This window comes from Mixophyes fleayi, chromosome 7 (genome assembly GCF_038048845.1).
Source record: "Mixophyes fleayi isolate aMixFle1 chromosome 7, aMixFle1.hap1, whole genome shotgun sequence".
In the NCBI taxonomy this organism is placed as follows: Eukaryota; Metazoa; Chordata; class Amphibia; order Anura; family Limnodynastidae; genus Mixophyes; species Mixophyes fleayi.
This window is the reverse complement of record NC_134408.1, coordinates 144,214,650-144,235,525: the sequence shown is the minus strand read 5'-3', so window position 1 is coordinate 144,235,525 and position 20,876 is coordinate 144,214,650. Positions and strand designations below refer to the sequence as shown.

General features: G+C 40.2%; 1 protein-coding gene across 4 annotated transcripts; it reads left to right on the top strand.

Annotated features, from left to right (window-relative positions):
- The first annotated feature begins 4,230 nt into the window (after nt 1–4,230).
- Nucleotides 4,231–19,612, top strand: LOC142098271 (peroxisomal N(1)-acetyl-spermine/spermidine oxidase-like). Of its 4 annotated transcripts, none has more exons than XM_075180981.1 (5): nt 4,231–4,278; nt 6,663–6,864; nt 10,908–12,116; nt 14,897–15,080; nt 18,932–19,612. In XM_075180981.1, the coding sequence occupies exons 3-5, from the start codon at nt 10,927–10,929 to the stop codon at nt 19,067–19,069; spliced, it is 1,512 nt and encodes a 503-aa protein (XP_075037082.1). In that variant the 5' UTR covers nt 4,231–4,278; nt 6,663–6,864; nt 10,908–10,926; the 3' UTR covers nt 19,070–19,612. The 4 variants fall into 4 exon arrangements, with proteins under 4 accessions (XP_075037082.1, XP_075037081.1, XP_075037083.1 ...); XM_075180980.1 differs by having other exon boundaries at nt 4,243–4,306; XM_075180982.1 differs by lacking the exons at nt 4,231–4,278; nt 6,663–6,864 and adding an exon at nt 9,183–9,593.
- Nucleotides 19,613–20,876: the final 1,264 nt, after the last annotated feature.

Below are 20,876 nucleotides of genomic sequence, written 5' to 3'. Positions count from 1 at the left end.
TGTGTTAAGAGATCTTGGGAACTGATTGTCTGAGAGCTTAGGTCTTACAGTTTAATACCTATTGCCTCACTGATCTGACAGTACATACTGAGTGATTGCACTATAAAACTTCTCTTCTGCATAATAAAAATAACTGTAAATGTTTCTACTTTTTCCGCATAAAGAATGGAGGGATGTTTTATAATGTACTGGACTTATGACCATGCCATGTCTTGCTAGGTGGATGTTGCAGCAAGTTTGCCTACGGTATGTTATATATATATCACTTTCAGGGCTGCTAATTCTGCCTGGAATTTTCATTCTAAACCAGGGTTGTCCCTGGTAAAGCCTGCGGCCCAGCCAGCCTGTAAATGTGGCCCAGCGGCTGTGGTAAGGGGGCAGCACTGTTAATGAAAAAAATATCCTGCAAAAAAAAAAAAAAAGAAAATACTTACCTTGCGGTCCCGTCAGCTGGCGCTCCGGCTCCCTCCCTGGTCTCCTCCTCCGTGCGGCGCTCGCAGTGAATATCGGGGGTGACGTCATCACACCCGACATCCATTGCGTAGCGCAGCACAGAGGAGTCACCCGCGCGAACTATCAGCAGCAGTGAAAGATTATCCAGTATCTTATTGTTGTTACTCTGAATTTGGACTTTCTGCACCATGCAGTTATGAACTAGCTGTGTTCTCTGTATGTATCTAATATAAATATTAAGAGATGATTGTATTTTTAATATTTTAAACCATTTTAAATGTGCAGTGCTGAGTAGGGTGAAATTATCACCCACTGTTACCCTCTTCGGAGGCTTCTCCATGAGCCATTTCTGGCTGATTAATTAAAGAAATTAACGCAAAAAAAAAATGAGTAACTTTTCACCTTGGCAAAACCATATTGCATTGGAGGGGGAGGTAAATTTAAAATGTGTTGGAAGATTTATAATTGGGGTAGAGCATGTCCTAGATCCACTTTAAATTTCAGTGTAAAATAAAACTATCAAGTCTTTGTCTGCTACATGAAAAAAACAGCAAGTATTATCTTATGTGCAAATTAATAAACTAATTTGCACCTCTTGCATTGTACAATGGTTTTGGCCATGAGAAAACTTACTAATTATTTTGCCTTATTTTCCTTAATGAATCAGGCCAATTGTCTTTATTTAAAATTGAAAAAGAAAGGAGATAAGGATAAACAAACTAAAAGATTGCAGTGTTGAAGTCTTCAATACAATCCCCACCATTCTCCATCTGTTAAGATAGCACTATCTTAATAAAAAAATACATATATATATTTACTCAGTGGCAAGGCTATGGTGACAAAAAAAGGTATATAACTACAGAGACAAACCTTTTAGATACAGATAAACATTAAGCTGCTATCTTAAACCTAATGAAATGCATCCCCCACACTCTATTGCAATAGGTTATCAGACTATTTTGCATTTCAAATTTTGACAGTGTAAAGGATTAAAGTGAAGTCTGTGGGCTATTTCTTGAAAGAAAAAAAAAAACCTACAATCCTTGCTACTTGTACAGGAAAATCTAAAAATAATTTTCACATAACAATAACCCTGCAGTCTTCAGGCTCATGCTGCAGAGAGGGTTAAGTCTCCTCTACACACAGAGCACAGGATCAAAGATGGAGCACATGGGTGTAATTAATTAATGGTTCAGCTCCTTAGTGCTGTGGATGAAGCATAAATAGCTGGATCTGTGTTGTGGGTGGGGCGACCGATGCCAGCCAGTGGCCAGTGACTAGTGAGGGGATTAGGGTCTAGCTAGAAGCAGGGTCGTGTGGAATTGTAAATAAAACTACAGCAAAGTGGTTCAGCAAACCTGTGTCAGCAGCATTTGTTTGGCATGCCTCTCACAATATATATATATATATATATATATATATATATATATATATATATGTATTTTTTTCTGTAACTTAACATATTAGGGCCATAATAGTATTAGCACAATAAACCATTTTCCACCTAAGTTTTTATAATTTATTAAACAATTTTTCTCCTCATACTAATATTATTATTTCATTACAATCATTTGCCTCTGTACTGATATACTTCAGAACATTGTACCTTTATATAATTTTAAACATATAAATAGTGTATACCTTTTATGATAGCATATCTTCTACTATTTAAACCATTACATTTTTATTTAATAAAAATAACATTTGTACAAGTTGCAATGTCAAAATAGCATCACAAATTCAGCCCATAAATATATTTTTAATACATCGATTGACTACTAACTTACAGATGTAACTAGGTTTTAATTTATTTTCAACAAAATAATCTAATTTAAACAAAAAGGATGCTGTGATTAAGCCATTTATTAGTTATATATTTGAATACATTGTGCTTCTCCTGTACTTGTGGCCAATACAGTTAGGCTCTGTACACACTACAGCAAAATAATTTTCCCGATGCGATATCTTAAACGATTTTACCAACGTCTGACAGTCCCAATCAGCCCATTCCTGTGTACACGTTGTATGTGTTTGACAACGTCAGATCTGTGATCTTCATCTGTCATAACCATCGGCTGAAAAGATGGTGACTCTGTAAACTCCATAGAGATCTATGGACACTGCAGAATTTGCCAGACATCATTCCATCATTTATTTAGATTTTCAGTCCAGTTATAAAATCAAATGAAATGATGCAATGTGCTTTGGTACAGTAAAACATGCTCATGGGAGCATAAACTTACTAGTATGTTTTTGGAGTGTGGGAGGAAACCGGAGCACCCGGAGGAAACCTACGCAAACACTGGGAGAACATACAAACTCCTCACAGATAAGGCCATGGTTGGTAATAGAACTCATGACCCCAGCGCTGTGAGGCAGAAGTGCTAACCACTAAGCCACTGTGCTACAATATCAGACCTAAAGTTTGTTTATAATTTGATTTGCTTATAACAATAGCTAATTAATATGCACTATATTATTGAAATCATTATTATAAACTTAAATACGTATAAAAAAAATGACCTTTTACGGTTTCCAGTCCCTTTGGGATGTCTCACCGGGAACTGCTCTGGTCCTATCTTTCCTGGTGTCCAGCTCCTTGCAGTGACCCGTGGTTTGGTGTTAATATGCTCAAAGTTTTCGAAAAGAGGATGCGCAGATGAATAAGAGACAGCTGTCATCGCAAGTCCAGGACGCAAGGTACGATCAGGTAAGATGTGTTCGCCGGGACAGCCATTTATTAGGGGTACAGTTTTGAGGCTGAACACTTTTGATAAATGGTACACACATTTCTTATCGTTTGCGATCTGCTGTCATAAGGAATGATAATCATTGTGCCAAGATTACGCTCAGTGGTAAATACGCCCCCTTAGTAATTACACAATGGGGTCTATTTATTTACAATGGGACTATTGCCCAGTTAATTATCATGATGATCTCCCCATTGGATTAAATGGCTAACAATATTGAGGACAAATTCCAAAAAGCTAAACTTTCAGAATTTGATACATTTGCCCACACTGCAGTCCCCATAAAGTATTACCAGGACTGCGGTATCTCCAATAACTCCTGTGTTAGGTTTAGGGCTTGATAAATAGGCCCCTAGGACTAGTAGCCTTTGATATCACTGTTAGGATATCAAATTCATTATATTTTCTCTCATCTTTTCTTCAGTAATGCAGAAAAAATATATATAGGAGAAATCATCTTGTAACATTGACATATGTATATACAAGGGCATAGAGGTTACTTGGTGCAAGTAAACAATGCAGCTTGTGAATCCTTTGATCCCTGGGTCCTGCCATTTAAGCTGTCCCCAAGGACAAAAATGAATTTTGTCTAGCTCACTGCAAGCTATTGTTCTATGTTATCAGCTACTATATGCACTGAAAGGCTCCACACTTTAAATAAAATTACTGTAATGATGTCCCTTCAGGGAAGGGATTAAACAAAAACACTCTCTCCTATAATCAATTAAATACAGTTAAGTCCAATGAGCCCTTGTAACTGTATTATACTACTATTTATAGACAATCTGTATGTTATAGATGCCCAAATCTGCCTGCAATTCAAATGCTGCAAAGTTTGGGTTAAATACGTTTTATTTTCTGATGTGCCTTGTTCTGGGGCTCTTTCCACCTATAGACAATCACCTCATTTTTCCTCTGCTGCCAGAATATTCATGTATTTGATATTTTGCACTGAAAACTACAACTCCCGTCGCTCCTAGCGGTAAGAACTTACACTGTGACATAAGCAATAGTTGCAGAAACTACATTTCCCGGCATCCTCCGGGCGGTATAACCCAGCAGTGCCGCAGGACAGGTGACACTTTGTTCTTTTGATATCCCCAGTACGTTAGGTTTTGCAAGAGGATTGCGAATGTTAAGTTATAGATAGTAATGAGACGTCACACTAGCTGCAGGGGAAGAGGAATGAAGTACATGCATATTATTATTGCATTAGATAATGTCATTTGCAAGTAAACTATATATGCAGCAGTAGGTTGCAATAGAATTTAAAGCTGCCACATTTGAAATATTAACCTGCGTTGGCAGTGGATATATTCAGCTAACTGGTTCATAGCTATAGCCTGTAAACCAGTTTAATCAACCTGTGACTCTCTGTGGGGGCACTACAAGTCTCAGCATGTCCTGTTAAAGTGTCTTAAACGATAAAGCTAAGCAGAAGTTCACTTGCTTAGGCCAAATCATGCTGGGACTTGCAGTTCGCACCACAGCTAGGGAGCCACAGGTTGTCTAAGCCCCAGGTCTAACCCTGTATTAACTTGTTATAATTTGTTTCGATAGCATATCTGCCAACCTGAACCACTCTGTGTAAACGCCAGTGGTCACCCAGCCTAAATGCCACTCAAATTACTGTAGCAAAAAACAGGAAAAGCATTATCACGCTGTCATATAGCTCAAAATGGCAGGGGTACAGAAGGGTAACTCATTAAACTGACGCCATTCTCTGTGTGTGTTTTATGGGCATGTCGTATATCTTATCTCATCCTAGCAGTAGGTGCTGACAAATGGACAAAATATAAAATATTAACCAGGAACAATAATGTGTAATCAGTGGTGAAGTGATATGTTTATTGCTCTTTAGTAGAACTTTTACTATATCAGTGACATCTCGGTTTTCAGGCCGGCTGTATAAGGCTGGGTACACACTACAGAAAATTTCTCCCGATAGGAAGTCGTTAATGATTTTACCAACGACTGAACGTCCCGATCAGCAGCCGATTCATATGTACACACTATACACGATTTACCGTCAGATCTGTGCTCTTAATCTGCCATAACCATCGGCTGAAAAGATCGTGACTGTAACCTCTATAGAGATCTATGGACACTGGCGGTCCTGAGTGCGTACACACTGCAGAATTGGAACAACATCGTTCCACCGCTGATTGAGATTTTTAATCTGTTTATAAAATCAGATCAAATGATACAGTGTGCTTTGTAACGATAATCGTTCATTGTTGGAGCGTACACACTAATGTGATATCCGATCGGTCGTTTATCGTGTGATTGGGCCGATAATCGGGTTACAAACCTGTAGTGTGTACCCAGCCTAACACCATTTACGTTGAAATTGCTGCAGTGTACTGCAACTTTAAATGTATCACTCTCACATCTTATGCTGCTCACAGAGATGTTGAGATGTAATTAGCCAAACTCCAGAGGTCCAGTCATGTGCATGGTCCAAACAGCTGGACTTCTGGCTTCACTGACGGCACAGTCGGGAGATGAGCGCACACACACAGGCAGATATCGGTCTACCAACCACATTTATCAATGTACCTGAAAATAATACAATCAATTTAGTTTTAATTCTTTTTGGCCATCAATCCTGTTCTAGAGCCACACATACTGTGCATAGTTTTATTCAAAGCTCATTATATTTGTATGTGCATTGTGGACAGTTCACATCACAATTGTTGTTAGAATTCACACATAATAATAATTATACTCAGCATTCTCTAGACGCAATTGATTATTTCTATGAAAATAATTTGATTTTGCTAATCCTGATCATTGTGCAACTGTAAAACAATTGAAAAGCAAGAATTTTATATTAACCCTGTTAAAATTAAAACAATTTTATCATATATTATTCAAATTACACAACATTCAGATTATTTTTGCAAGTTGCAAGACTTAAGTTTCCTCCCCATGAAATGACACATAGTTATAGTTGGAAACAATGAAAAAACAAATAATACACATTCCTTTATTCTTGGTAATTACACAAGTCACGTATATCAGAAGTTTTAAATAACCATTGTGTATATAATAGGCCTATTCTCAATTTTCTGCTCACTAAAATAAGTTTCTGATAGCGCCTATATTGGGACCACTAAGGCCCGCGTGGAATATCTTGCTTTTTAAATTCATGTTCAATAATTGTAGACGGTATTAACAAGGTGTCTTGTTAGCCAATTTCCTTTAATTTGGTATGTAGATCTATTGTATATGGAAGACAATGAAAGGCATTCAATTCTAAATCCATTTTTGAATTCTTTGCAGCCATTTCAGATGTAAAACACAATCCTTATTTTTGTTTCTTAAACAAGTTGTGTTTTTATATTCTGAAGACTGAATGATACTTTGTATCTCCTGTCGGAATCTATGTTCCTTCTGTAGAATTACATTTCAAGGCTTCCTCTGTTAGACTGTTTTCCTTCTACTCTTTTCATGCAGGTCTGTGGGAAGACAGAATACTATAGAGAGAGATAATTCAAACTATGAAGCTGCATTTGTCATCTGTGATTAGATCTTCTTCGTTGCAATGTGTTACCAAGGGAGCTGAATTTATATGTGAATAATAAGTGATTCAACTGTCTATTAGCAGATTGGATAGAAATGAAAGACAAATAATAATATTGGCTTATTGAAATACCAGGTAAGAATAATCTGATGATATTTAGTGTTCGGTTCTAAGGGTTTGTCTGTATAACTTTCTAATAATGATGGAACCTTTTATGTCAGATAGATCAACATTCCAGTTAATAAAACCCTCTTTCAAGGAATAGATTCTATCCATAAGGCTGGGTACACACTACAGAATTTTCTCCAAATGCAATATCGTTAACGATTTTACCAATGACTGAAAGTCCCGATCAGCAGTCGATTCCTGTGTACACACTGTACACGTTTTACATGATTTACCGTCAGATCTGTGCTCTTCATCTGTCATAACCATCAGCTGAAAAGATCAGGACTCTGTAAGCTCTATGGAGATCTGCCTACGTTGACGGCGCTGAGTGCTTACACACTGCAGAATTGGAACGACATTCTTCCATCGAGATTTTTAGTCTATAAAATCAAATCAAACGATACAATGAGCTTTGGAACGATAATCGTTGGAGTGTACACACTAATGCAATATCGGGATCGAACGATCGTTTAAAGTGTGATTGGCCCGATAATTGGGTGAAAAGCTTGTAAGGCCTGATTCATTAAGGAAAGTGAAGCAAAGAAAAAAATGAGTAATTTTGCACCTTGGCAAAACCATGTTGCATTGGAGGGGGTACATTTAAAATGTGGGGATTGATTTATAGTTGGGGTAGGGCATGTCCTAGATCAACTTTAAATTTCATTGTACAAATAAATCTATCAAGTATTTTTGTACTACATGAAAAAAACAGCCAGTATTTATTTTCCTTATGTGCAAAATTATAAACTAATTTGCACCCCTTGCATTGTAACATGGTTTTGTCCAGGTGAAAACTTACTCATTTTTTTTGCCTTACTTTCCTTAATGAATCAGGCTCAAGTGTGTACCCAGCCTTATGCTGGGTACACACTACACGGTTTTCATCCAATAATTGGCTCAGTCAGCCGACATACGACCTCTCGTTCAAAAGTCGGGTCAGTGTGTGCAGTGACACAATGGTGGAAAGTCTGCCCAAATGGACGATTGTCGCCTCATTTGGTTGGTCGTACCGTTTAATATTTTCGTTCCAATCTCGTTTCCGCTGTGTAGTGTGTATAAACTTCAGACCGATCCACAACAGTGAGTACGAAATTACAGTCATTGCTCACGACAACATGGCTGTAAAAAGTCGCTAAAGGGATGTCCGCTCTTCCCTTTATCATCCTAAACATGGCTAGTGTGTATGCAGTCCATGGACCGAGCGATCGGACCATCGATCGCACGTAAAATCGCTCGGCATAAAAAGTTGGTTGAAATTTCTGTAGTGTGTACCCAGTTTAAGGCTCATTTACACATGTGGTTTTCACCTCTTTAAGTAGATTAATTCTTCTGGTGCCAATCCTAATTTATTTTGATCAGCCATTTTTAACATACAATGCTATGTCTTTGTTTTTTGTTGTTGTTGTGTGTGCATACCTCGCAATATTGAAAAATGCAAAGTCAAGACAAAATAAGCCCCTCTCCCAAACCACCCACAATCGATCTAACCGTCCGGCAAAACCACGCCCACTTTGTGAGAAACCACGCCCTTTTTAGGGCCTGCTGATCGCGGCTGTTATAAATTATGCATGTGACGCCAGGACTCCCACAAAATCAGGAATGTACTGGTCATTATATCCCCTTCAGACTATTTACTCTAAAATGTAGAGTTGGAGAAAATATGTATTTTTGTTATTTTATTGCTTTGTTATTACTACACTGCTTTTCAGTATGTTTGTTATGTATGTTTACCTGATTATTGCCAGTGTCACTGTTGCTATTGCTGCCTATGTGGACTTTTTTTTTTTTTCAATACACACCACTGAACCCTGAGCCAACGCTGAAACCATCAACGGAACGTCAAAAGCATTGTCCAACGTCTAGTATTAATTAACCGTAGCGGTCCACCAATAAAGTGCTAGACTGAGGGTTGGTTGATTGGGGATTGCCTGAAGGTGGACAACCTCTATCGTCAATTATTTTAATAGCAACTGTACTACCAAAAGCTAATTCTGTATTCTGTACAATGGTTACATTTTTTCGTAACATAATTTCAAGCTGCGTAATGTGCACCAAATTGGGTTATAGAGAGATGATTAAGGAGGAGTCAAATAAACTCTCGCTTTAAACAAGCAATTAAATCCTTAAACCCCTAAACAGGAAAGCCGGAGGTCTTGCCCATAGCAACCAATCAGATTCTAGCTATCATTCTTGCTAGAATCTGATTGGTTGCTCTGGGCAACACCTCCACTTCCGTTTTATAGACGTTTTAATAAATCTACCCCAAGGTCTTTAAATTCTCATAGCTAGTTTATAACAACCAGGACTATAACACAACCGCGGAGTGAAGGATTTTGCCTCTTCCTTGACATTTCTGGTAGAGATATACAAGTCGTCCCTAACTCACCCAGCTGCAGAGGAATCGTACAAACAACTTTATTGCAGAATAATTATGAACCTTGATACAAGTTCTCCCAATATTTGAACTAATGTGTTCAATGGGAACTGCTGTGGTAGATAGGTCATTTGAGAGATTACACAGAGCTTGTACTGCAAACTGTGTTTACTGTACATTTTTTTTTTTATCAAAGAAGCACCGATCAAAGGTCTCTGGATGACAAAGGTGAGACAGGCGAATAGTGATATTTATATTTAAAGTCTCAGAAAACAACTAACCATTTACTGAGACCAGCCTGATCTGAATGAGCAGAACAAAGGTACGTTATTCATAACTTAACCTGCATATACCCCACATTTGCTGCGTGCAGGTCTTCGCTGATCTTATTAGGGGACGAGAGGGAGTTGTGTCAGATAAGCAGATGCTCCAAAATTTCACAGACCAGGGGGTAAATGTATCAAGCTGAGAGTTTTCTGGCGGGTTTGAAAAGTGGAGATGTTGCCTATAGCAACCAATCAGATTCTAGCTGTCATTTTGTAGAATGTACTAAATAAATGATAGCTAGAATCTGATTAGTTTTTCAAACCCGCCAGAAAACTCTCAGCTTGATACATTTACCCCCAGGGCTCTGTTTGAATCTGTAAACACAATCACTTGTTCTCTAGAGTGTTTGATTGCTCAGTCTGTGCTTCTGCAGCAGCTCTTGTGTTTCTGACTTGTAGGGGGGGGTATTTACATACATGGGGCATTTATTCAGGACTGTCATTCATATGTTTTTGCTCATATGTCAATCAAAATGTTTACAATCAAGTGCAACTCCTACTGCAGAGAATTGTCCCCAGCCACGCACAGTAAGAACTACCATATTCCAAAATCCTGCAAGCAGTGGACTTCTAGAATGGGACATGTCACAGATTATGCATGTGTGACTGTGTAAATGTTGATGAGAAGGTCAAGAAGACAACATAATGAGACATTCACTTACAGCACAGATACTTGAGACTATCCGCTTAATGCAATATACAATTAGAGAGATAATAGTTGGAGTAGCTGATGTTGAATCTTATATTTAGAAGGTAACTAATAAAAAGTAACACTGTGGATCATAATCTCATCTGTAGGTAAATGTGACTTTAAACTAGGAAGCAAGAGATTCGAGACAAACTACCTTATCTCCAGCAAGTCATTACATTGCAACTCCCATGGCCAAAGGTACATTTAAATTGATCTTCAAGAAATTATTGAAGATTACTGGGTTAATCAACAGTGAGCAGTGATATCATATTACAAACATCAGATACAAATGCTCAGGTGAAGGTTTTATTGGCAAAAAAATTTGCAATGTTCTCATAGAAATAATTTGTAAGTAATGAAAATTTCTCATAGAAATAATTTGTAAGTTTTGAAAATTTCAAACATTTTAATTTATGTGTTATTATATTATATTGACTCTTCTTAAACTGCCTCTTGCTATAGCAACAGCGACACCTACAATCTGCTGCTTTAAACTGTCACATGACCTATGCTACTGTAATTGGATTGTAATTACCATAGGCCACTCCTCTTTCTTAACCAGCGTCAGTATTTTAGAAGTGTGAGAACAGACAATCATATTTTGATGCTTATCTCCTAGGTTCTCCTGATTCTCTGCCATGGACTCCGAATGTCAGGGCAGCCCCTCACCGCGAGTGGTTATAATTGGCGCCGGCTTTGCGGGACTCGGTGCAGCCACCACCTTGGTGAAACATGGAGTGAAGGACGTGGTCATCCTAGAAGCTTTAGAACGTGCAGGTGGGCGGGTTTTGACTCATAAACCCTTTGGGTGTGCTGCGTTGGAGTTGGGCGCCACTTGGATACATGGTCAGAAGGATAATCCGCTTTACCAAATGGCCAAGGAGACAGGACTGCTGGCCGACGATGGCTTCACCATGATGTCTTGTCAGCCAATATCGGTAACCCCCCAGGATTACTTTTTCACTGAGCACGGAAAGCTGCTGCCCTCGACCCAGGTAGAACAGGTAACTTGCCTTTTTGGTAGACTGATGTCTCAGATCAACCAGTTGGACTATAAACCAGAATGTGAATCTTGGTCAGTTGGAGAGTATCTAGATAACGAGTTTGCCGTATCCAATCTTTCCGAGGCTGAGGGTTCTGAAGGCGTTTACGAGTGGTGTAAGCGCACCGAGTGTGTTGATGAGGCTTGTAACTCCATGTACGAATTCTCCTTGAGTCAACTTGGCTTGTACACTGCCCTAGAGGGACCTTTTTTCAACTGCTTGGGCAGTAAAGGTTACCAAGCTCTACTAAACATCTTAATAGACCAACTGCCACCTAATTCTCTACGCTGCCATAAGCCGGTTAGATGCATCCATTGGGGAGGATCTTTAAAATCGGGGGACAAATTATCTAAACATCCCGTCAAAGTGCTTTGTGAAGACGGCGAGCATTTTCCAGCAGACCACGTGATTGTCACTGTGTCTCTCGGATGCTTGAAGGCACAAGCTTCTACCTTATTTGAACCCCCCCTGCCACACGGCAAGATGGAAGCCATTGAGCGACTAGGTTTCGGCACAGTGGCCAAGATCTTCTTGGAGTTCTCCGAGCCCTTTTGGCCAGATGACTGTGCGGGAATACAGTTGGTATGGAAACAGGGCCCCGAGAGCGCAAAGGGTTATTCTGACGGATCCAAAGGACGTTCTTGGCGATCGGAGTGGTACAAGAAGATCGGTGGTTTTGACTGTGTTCCAATGCATAGAAGCACGCTCTGTGGTTGGATTACGGGATTGGCTGCAGAACACATGGAGACCCTCCCGGAAAGCGAGGTGGGAGATGTGTGTGTCAGGTGAGAGGCAATCCTGCATAATGGTTGGATTTACTAAACTAATATTAAATCTCTAAATCTCAGATTAGAAAGAGCTTCTAATCTCTAATCGATTTCTAAATCCTATCAAATAGCCGTCAGGGTACGTCTGCCTTACTGGAGTAGCCAAATGTCTGTCCAATTTCTACACTAACGAATGCATCAATCGTTACAGTCCTGGACATTTAGGGCTTGACTCAAGTCCTAACGCAACTTGGAGTTAAGGAAAGGACACGGAACTTGAGCGTAATTTCACCCCTGTTTAGGTCAGAGCTGATCTCGAAATGCATTTCGATTTTAATCTGGGTGTAAATCCGCTCTGCCTAAACGTTACTTGCCGCATGTTAACAGACACAACAGAGTGCAGCATACGCACGTGCATTAGAAGGTCACATCAGGAGGCATGCCAAATATTTTATATTTTATAAAATAAATTAACAACTTATAATATTATAATCATTAATAAAAATATGTGTTTTCCTCCAAATTCGTTTTTTTTTTTAACATTAAATGTACGCTTAAAGATGTTCTTAATGTGTGCTGTACATACAGTGCATTTTTATCATCATCATCAACACCATTTATTTATATAGCGCCACTGATTCCGTAGCGCTGTACAGAGAACTCATTCACATCAGTTCTAGCCCCATTGGAGATTACAGTCTAAATTCCCTAACATACATACTTACAGAGAGAGACAGACTAGGGTCAATTTTTGATAGCAGCCAATTAACCTACCAGTATGTTTTTGGAGTGTGGGAGGAAACCGGAGCACCCGGAGGAAATCCATGCAAACCCAGGGAGAACATACAAACTCCTCACAGATGAGGCCATGGTCGGAAATTGAACTCATGACCCCAGCGCTGTGAGGCAGAAGTGCTAACCACTGAGCCATCGTGCTGCCCCATGTTCTGTGCCATTTAGAGGCACACTTACATGTAGTCTTTAATACAAAGACAATACCGTGTCAGTCATCACTATCAGTCGGCACTTACACCTGTCCTGTATCTGGCGCAAATGATATTGCTAAACCAAGTATACTTACGAAAAACCCAGACCTTGAGTCGGCCGCATCTACGTCTGGACGCCCTCGGCGTCCATCCCACCCCGTTGCCCCTTTAAGTTGTAGGCAGTCGTTAGTGTCATGTGTCACGTGAATTGCGTTCATTGGCGAATGATCAGTGTCGGAGCGCGCGCAGAGGGAATTCACGCAAGGGACGGCATGCAGACTGACTTACATCAGGCCCTTCGTGGTCTGGCCTTAAAGCTGGATCCTCATGGGCTGGATCAGGGGATAATTTCATATGTGGCCAGATCATGGTCATTGTCCAAATACATTTGTTCCGTAAGACTTTACTGATTTGGTAGATCGTTATCAGATGTTGAACATGGTATAAAATAATCTAATTGTAATCCATGCATTTATGAGCAGTTTAAGACTTCTTATTTATTTCACATGTAAGATCAGGCACGTTAACATTGTTTATTTTTTAATCTGAGTGTACTAGTATCGTATTGTAAAACTGAAGGTAAGTAGCAATTAAAATTCACATTGTTTTAATATGTATGATGACTGTAACCATTTACATATAAATAAGTAAAACTGTTAACACATAACATTATTATATTCTTACTGAAAAACTGGATAAACCCTTTAAAGCATTTTATGGTTCTCCGGCTGTTGATAATTGCTAACGGTATGATGTTAAGTTGAACGTGTGGTTATGCTCAAAAAAGTCTCCCGTAAAAATTGTTAATTTGCTGGATTAGAGTCATCACCAAACCCATCTCTTCATCAAAGCCTGATAACCTTGTAAAAAGGAAAAGCTCCCATAGCAACCAATCAGAATCTAGCTATTATTTATCTTCTATGTTCTAGAAAACGATAGCTAGAATCTGATTGGTTGCTATGGGCCACACCTCTACTTTTCCCTTTTAGAAAGTTTGATAAATGTACCTCTTAGGGAGAAGCTGGAGAACTCCTCTACTACTCTTCCAGCTCGTGGTTTGCTCTGTATTGATATTGTTATGTCCTGTCATGCCTTGTGGCGCCTTATAAATGTGATAATAATAACTAATACCAGCGGGACTATGGGTTATCTGCATAGACTACTACTGACACCCGTCTGTGGGGGCTGGTATATAATGGATGATTCAGGTACGCACAGCGGAGGCTGCCATCTTGTGCGCTAAAGCAATATTCGTGAGAAAAGCTTATTAGGTTTATTTTTGGCTCACGTCCTTGTGACGTCACTCATTCCATATATTTTATGCATATTCCTGATGTTGTGAGAACTGCTTCCTGACCATCCAACCCAACTGCAGACTAAGAGGGACCACTTAGCTCTTTCCAGCCACTTGTCTCCTACTTATGTACATAACATCGGAAAATCGGAAATGGCTCCTGCACCCCCACCCCCCCCCCCCCCCCCCCCCGTTTACCTATCTCTCAGGCACTTAGTTGCAGAACTATTAAAAGCCACAAAGTCCTATCACATATCCATTTTTTTCTTCCTATTTGCGGCTATTTAAATGTCTCCAGCTCTTATCTAGGGAATGCTAAGAAGGGAATCACCAGCGATCGGGCTATTAATAGTTCTATAATACCATTGTCCTCCTCTCTAATCCAGCAGCAGTAAGTGATTCACATTTTCCACATTAGCAATTGCTGAATATTTAATGCTGTTTTTCCATTTCATTTACATTGCATCCACCACTTAATTATTGCAAGTGAACTTTTCTTCTTCCGATGTTTTTCTCAGGTTGTTGAAGCAATTTACGGGCTGGCCAGTGACACAACTGCGGGGGGTTCTGCGTTCCACGTGGCACAGTAACCCCTATGTCCGAGGGTCTTACACCAATGTGCCGGTGGGAGTGGATGCAGTGAAAGAACAGACGGCACTAGGAGAACCTCTTCCATCCAGCCATCATAAGAAGACTCTCCGGGTATGCCCTCTTGCCTTGACCCGATTATTGTCCAGTTGTCCTTGTTGATCCATAATCATCTATTAGTGCACACTTCATTCCTCTTGTACATGAAAGATAGTCTCATGTCTTCTGTCTCCTACCTGTCCAGCGTGCGTCCTACTTCTCTTACGTTTTCTTGTTGTATATTCATTGTACTTGTTTTATTCCCTCCTGAAATCTACTAATCTGCTAAAGTTCCATCAAGGAGCGCCCTCTAGTGGCAGAACTACCATTGGTGCGGTGATGCCATAAACCGGGGCCCAAGGAGATAATGAAGCCCGCTGCATAGCAGTTGCAGATGGCCGGGGGCCCCGTATCTCTCCTCCATGCATCGGGGCCCACAGCTCACTAGTTCTGTCTCTGGGGCCCGTTTACCTCCTACCTGCATTGGGGCCCACAGCTCACTAGTTCCGCCTCTGGGGCCCCGTTTACCTCCTTCCTGCATTGGGGCCCACAGCTCACTAGTTCCGCCTCTGGGGCCCTCGATTCCCCGCCTTCCCCTTGTGTTATGTTTTCTGTTCCTTCTGTCTCCCCATTTCCCGGAGATGAAAAATTTTGTTGCACCCCACAAATAAATGCAAATCATAACAATTGCAGCTGTTTTTACTTCCACCTGTCCTGTATTCATTTCACTTGTCTTTATTATGGCCTGAACTATATTCATTACACCTGTCTTACTACTACCCAAACCTTACACATTCCATTAGATTGTAAGCTCTTCAGAACAGAATCAACCTTCCTCATATCTTCTTATCTACTTTCACCTCGTCCACATCTACGTCTCCTGCATCTTCTGTATGACTCCTGTTATATACTTATTATATAGTTATAGGCTTACATCCTTGTATATTGTTATAATTATATGTCTATTATGTCTTATGTTTCCTGTTGTCCAGTATTCTGCCTGCTGGTCCTCTGTGTCTTTTGTTATATGCTCAACTTCGTCACTGTTTGGCTGCAGATATATTGTAGTAATAATAATAACAATTATAATTATTTACTCCCCTCCCACAAGATACAGTATTGTAAGAGGATTATAATATATCAGTAAGATTAACAGGAGAGCTCTGATGGGAATTAAATGAATTAAGAAGCTTCCTATAACAAGAATATGTTGTTTTCTTTGCAGATGGCCTAGAAAGCAAGGTGTTTATAGTGGCTGATGACGCTAAAGGTTATTGTAGGGTTATTAACACAGAGCAGGAAATTAGCTATAAATAATTTTTGACAGGCAGGAAAACTGGGCCAGGGAATGGCAGATGAAATATAATGTAGATTAATGTAGGGGCTGTGTACCCAAACCATGGTAACGACTTTGGAATCCAATTGGGGATAACTGAGAAGTAAAAGGACTTGGGAATACTGAGTAGCGGCTCTCAGTGCCAGGCAGTGGCTGTAAAGGCGAATAAAATCCCTGAATGCATAAAATGAGGATAAGTGCATTTGAGATAAACATTTTAGCTCGTATTTCATCTCCTTACATCACAACTTAAATATGGGTACAGTTTTTGGAATCACACGGTAAGAAGGACATAGGAGAATGGAAAGGGGTCAGAGGTAGACAACCTCATTAATAAAGTAAACAGAAGCATTAAATGACAAAGAGGTTTGATAGTACGTAAAAATGTATCCCAAGTCATACACGTCTACCTTCCAGGAATGTCCTGAATTTCGGGTGACTCTCCCGCATCCTACTCACTTCCTAGTGAAGTGGGCAATATGGTGCCTCAATTATTGGGATTTGCGTCTTGTCAGCAATGCCCCCCGCAGTGTGATGAAGCGATTGTGGCTTTTTACCCTGGCTGGTGGGGCAAAAATGGCGCAAATCGCCGCGTCACGTCCGTACCGCAGCTGATCAGCAACCTTTGAGTGTATGAAAGGTTGGGTCTGTCTTTTTTTCAAACTTCTCATCTATGTACAATTCATCCCTTAATAATTACAGGTCACCAAAACAGAAAATAAAAAATACATTAAATAGACGTCTAGGACATCTTCTTATTGGTTTACTTCTTCCTGGTCTGTGCTCATTCTACCTGTCTTAGCTCCGTCCTTGTCACAGCCTCTAAAGATGAAATCCTTCAGGATGGTAAAATCCCAGGACGGAGCAGACAGACCAGTCTCACGCCAGCTACAAACTAGACACAGGTGTGAGATAAAGAAATCTTTAATAAGAATGGCCCAGAGCAAAACAGAGGACAAATACAACACAACGTGTAGACAATAGAAACTGAGCTTCTAGGATGAAGGGAATATACACATGAGAAAACAGATGCAAGGAATTAGTAATTACTAACTTAATGTACAAAAGACTGAAAGCCAAACAGTCTGTCTCCACCTACAGGCCTGATGACAAACTGCAAGGTCTGTATATAGAAATGCTGGCACCTAGAGGCAGACACAAACATAGAGGCATCCTGACAAGTTTACTCATTCTCTGTCTTACTGCTACCTGAACTTTACACATTCTACCTGTACTTTACACATTCTACCTGTCTTACTCCTATCCAAACTTTACACATTCTACCTGAACTTTACACATTCTACCCTAACTTTACACATGCTGCCTGAAGTTTACACAGTCTACCTGAACTTTACCTACACATTCTACCTGTCTTACTCCTATCCAAACTTTACAGATTCTACCTGAACTTTACACATTCTACCTGTCTCATTCTACATTCTACACATTCTACCTGTCCTACTCCTATCCAAACTTTACACATTCTACCTGAACTTTACACATTCTAGCCAAACTTTACACATTCTACCTGTCTCATTCTACATTCTACACATTCTACCTGTCCTACTCCTATCCAAACTTTACACATTCTACCTGAACTTTACACATTCTACCTGTCCTACTCCTATCCAAACTTTACACATTCTACCCAAACTTTTACACATTCTACCTGAACTTTACACATTCTACCTGTCTCATTCTACTTTCTACAAATTCTACCTGTCCTACTCCTAGCCAAACTTTACACATTCAACCTGAACTTTACACATTCTACTTGAACTTTACACATTCTACCTGTCTTACTCCTATCCAAACTTTACACATTCTACCTGAACTTTACACATTCTACCTGAACTTTACACATTCTACCTGTCTCATTTCTACCCGAATTTACATCTTCTAAAAGAGGTGAACCTAGTGAGCTGTGGGCCCCTGTGCAGGGAAGCGCAGAGGAGGGAACCGGGGCCCACAGCTCCCTAGTTCCCCGTGCAGCGGGCCCCATTATCTCCATGGACGCCGGTGCACCGCACCTGCTGCACCAATGGTAGTTCCGGCACTGCATTCTACCTATCTTATTCTTACCTGAACCATAGATATTCTTTCTGTCTTACTCTTTACCTGAACGTTACACATTCTACCTATCTCCTACCTGAACCCTATATATTCTACCTGTCTTACTCCTAACTGAACGTGACACATTCTACCTGTAATACTTTCTAGCCGTAGTTACACATTCTCTCTCTGTCTTACTACTACCCGAACCCACCCCTCATTGTTCATGGCGGATACATATTTCCTATGTGTATGTTATGAAATGTTACATTATGTCAGCATAGCAGCCCACCTAGTAATTACCGTGTCACTTGTGATACTATGTCGCTATTAGAAATTATTGTTTGCTTTGGATTTTCTCACAAGAGCAACTTTTAGGCTGTCAATAAAAATGAGTGATAAGTTTATGTAGCTGCATAGTATAGACATATAAATACATGAAGAGAAAGCAGATTCGCCGATCACTCTCACCCTATGCAGTAATTGTACATCTATACCTGGGTCTCATGCCCCCTTCTCTTCCTATTCCTGAATGCAGCCGCTGCAGGTACTGTTTGCCGGAGAAGCCACTCACCCCAACTTCTACACCACTACACATGGCGCCTATATGACCGGGGTGCGGGAAGCAGATCGGATTATAAAACTGTATGAGGTCAAGGCCAGCCCACGCCTGTAGCGACATCTACTGACTGTAATAAAACAACTTCCTCCACCTGGCTGTCTGTGCGCCTGCTGGCAGCAATCAAAGCTACGGCAATTTCCTACGAGAGAATTCATTTTGACGGATATGTATTATTTTAAAGGGATCGGCACCACAAATTTAACATGTACTTGAATTGCATAGATCTATCACATGTATCTGTATGACATGTTGTGCTTTATTAAGCCTTACGTATTTATAACATGCCTCAGTCTAACAGCTCCTCCTCCTCGCCAGCGACAAAGAGGCGTTTCAGCTTTTATACCATAATGATGAATTCTGCCATTGCAGTTTCTGGGAGAGAATAAAAAGTGGTCATCAAAGACCTTTCACCTACACACAGCAAAGGCAGAACCCATAATCTGCTGTTCATTAGGAACTAGTGACATCACTAATTATTACACGAATATTGATTCAGCCCACCTTGTATTATAAAATGTATGTAGAAAATGAAACCAAACAGCTGATTGGTTGCTGTGGGCAAACCCTCTTTTCTGTACATTAAACTTAAGAACAACTTATATGTCTCCCCGATACTTACTTGAATTATTTGATTTGTAAACATTAAAATTCATTAGTTTTGTATTGGTTTGACTGGAAACAAGCAAATACACGTGACTGTCTCTGGTTGTTATAGATCAGTAATGGGTAAACTTAAACTATCGGGGGCCGCAGAGTGCGCCCCTCTACTCATCAATAGGGCCGCACATTACCGTTATATTCAGTAATAAGATAAAACAATGTATTTAATCAAAGAAAGGGACCCCTATCTGTAATAACATGTCAGTGGGTATTTTATACAAGTTATAACAAAGTAATCTGACAAAGGGTCTAATGCAGATCTAGTGTTGCCTGTGGCCTATCACTGCTGTAGATTGTACAAAGCTATCACTTCATTGGTTGCTCGGGTTTACACACTGGATCTATAGTTTGCACTGTGCTGCTTTGTCAGTCTGCAGATGTAAGTACACGAGATTCATAACAAGCGTTTAACACGTAAAACACTGAGCGTCTGGGGTAACACATGGCACGTAAGACAGCTGGAAATGTAGAACAAGTAGAGACTCCCTGAGGGGTTGAATTCTCCCTTCTGCTGCCCGAGGCAAAAACATTCATTGGCCGCCTTGTCACCCCTTACGTAACCCAGAAATGCAAATGACACATAAGGACATAACAAGGATGGAAGCTTGGCTGAGGACAAAAATCTACAGGGCCATGCTTACACACTATTATATACATAAAACACATTTACATGGAAAGATACAAGAATCATCACCATTTATTTATATGGCACCACTGATTCTGCTGCGCTGTACAGAGAACTCACATCAGTCCCTGCCCCATTGGGGCTTATAGTCTAAATTTCCTAACATACACACACAGACTAAAGTCAATTTAATAGCAGCCAATTAACCTACCAGTATGTTTTTGGAGTGTGGGAGGAAACCGGAGCACCCGGAGGAAAGCCACGCAAACACCGGGAGAACATACAAACTCCACACAGATAAGGCCATGGTTGGGAATTGAACTCATGACCCCAGTGCTGTAAGGCAGAAGTGCTAACCCCTTAGCCACCGTGCCGACCACGATGAAGGAACGTACATGGTACACATTTAAACTCTTACGCACAAACGCAGAGGAACTGATGCTTCACTGAGCTCTTTCTATCTCTAATTCAGAGTAACAATCATTCTAATAATGGATATTTTTATATACTGTATACTTCTATGTAAATAGAGGCACAGGATAATAATGGCTGCAATCTGTGGTTCAGCAGACCGGT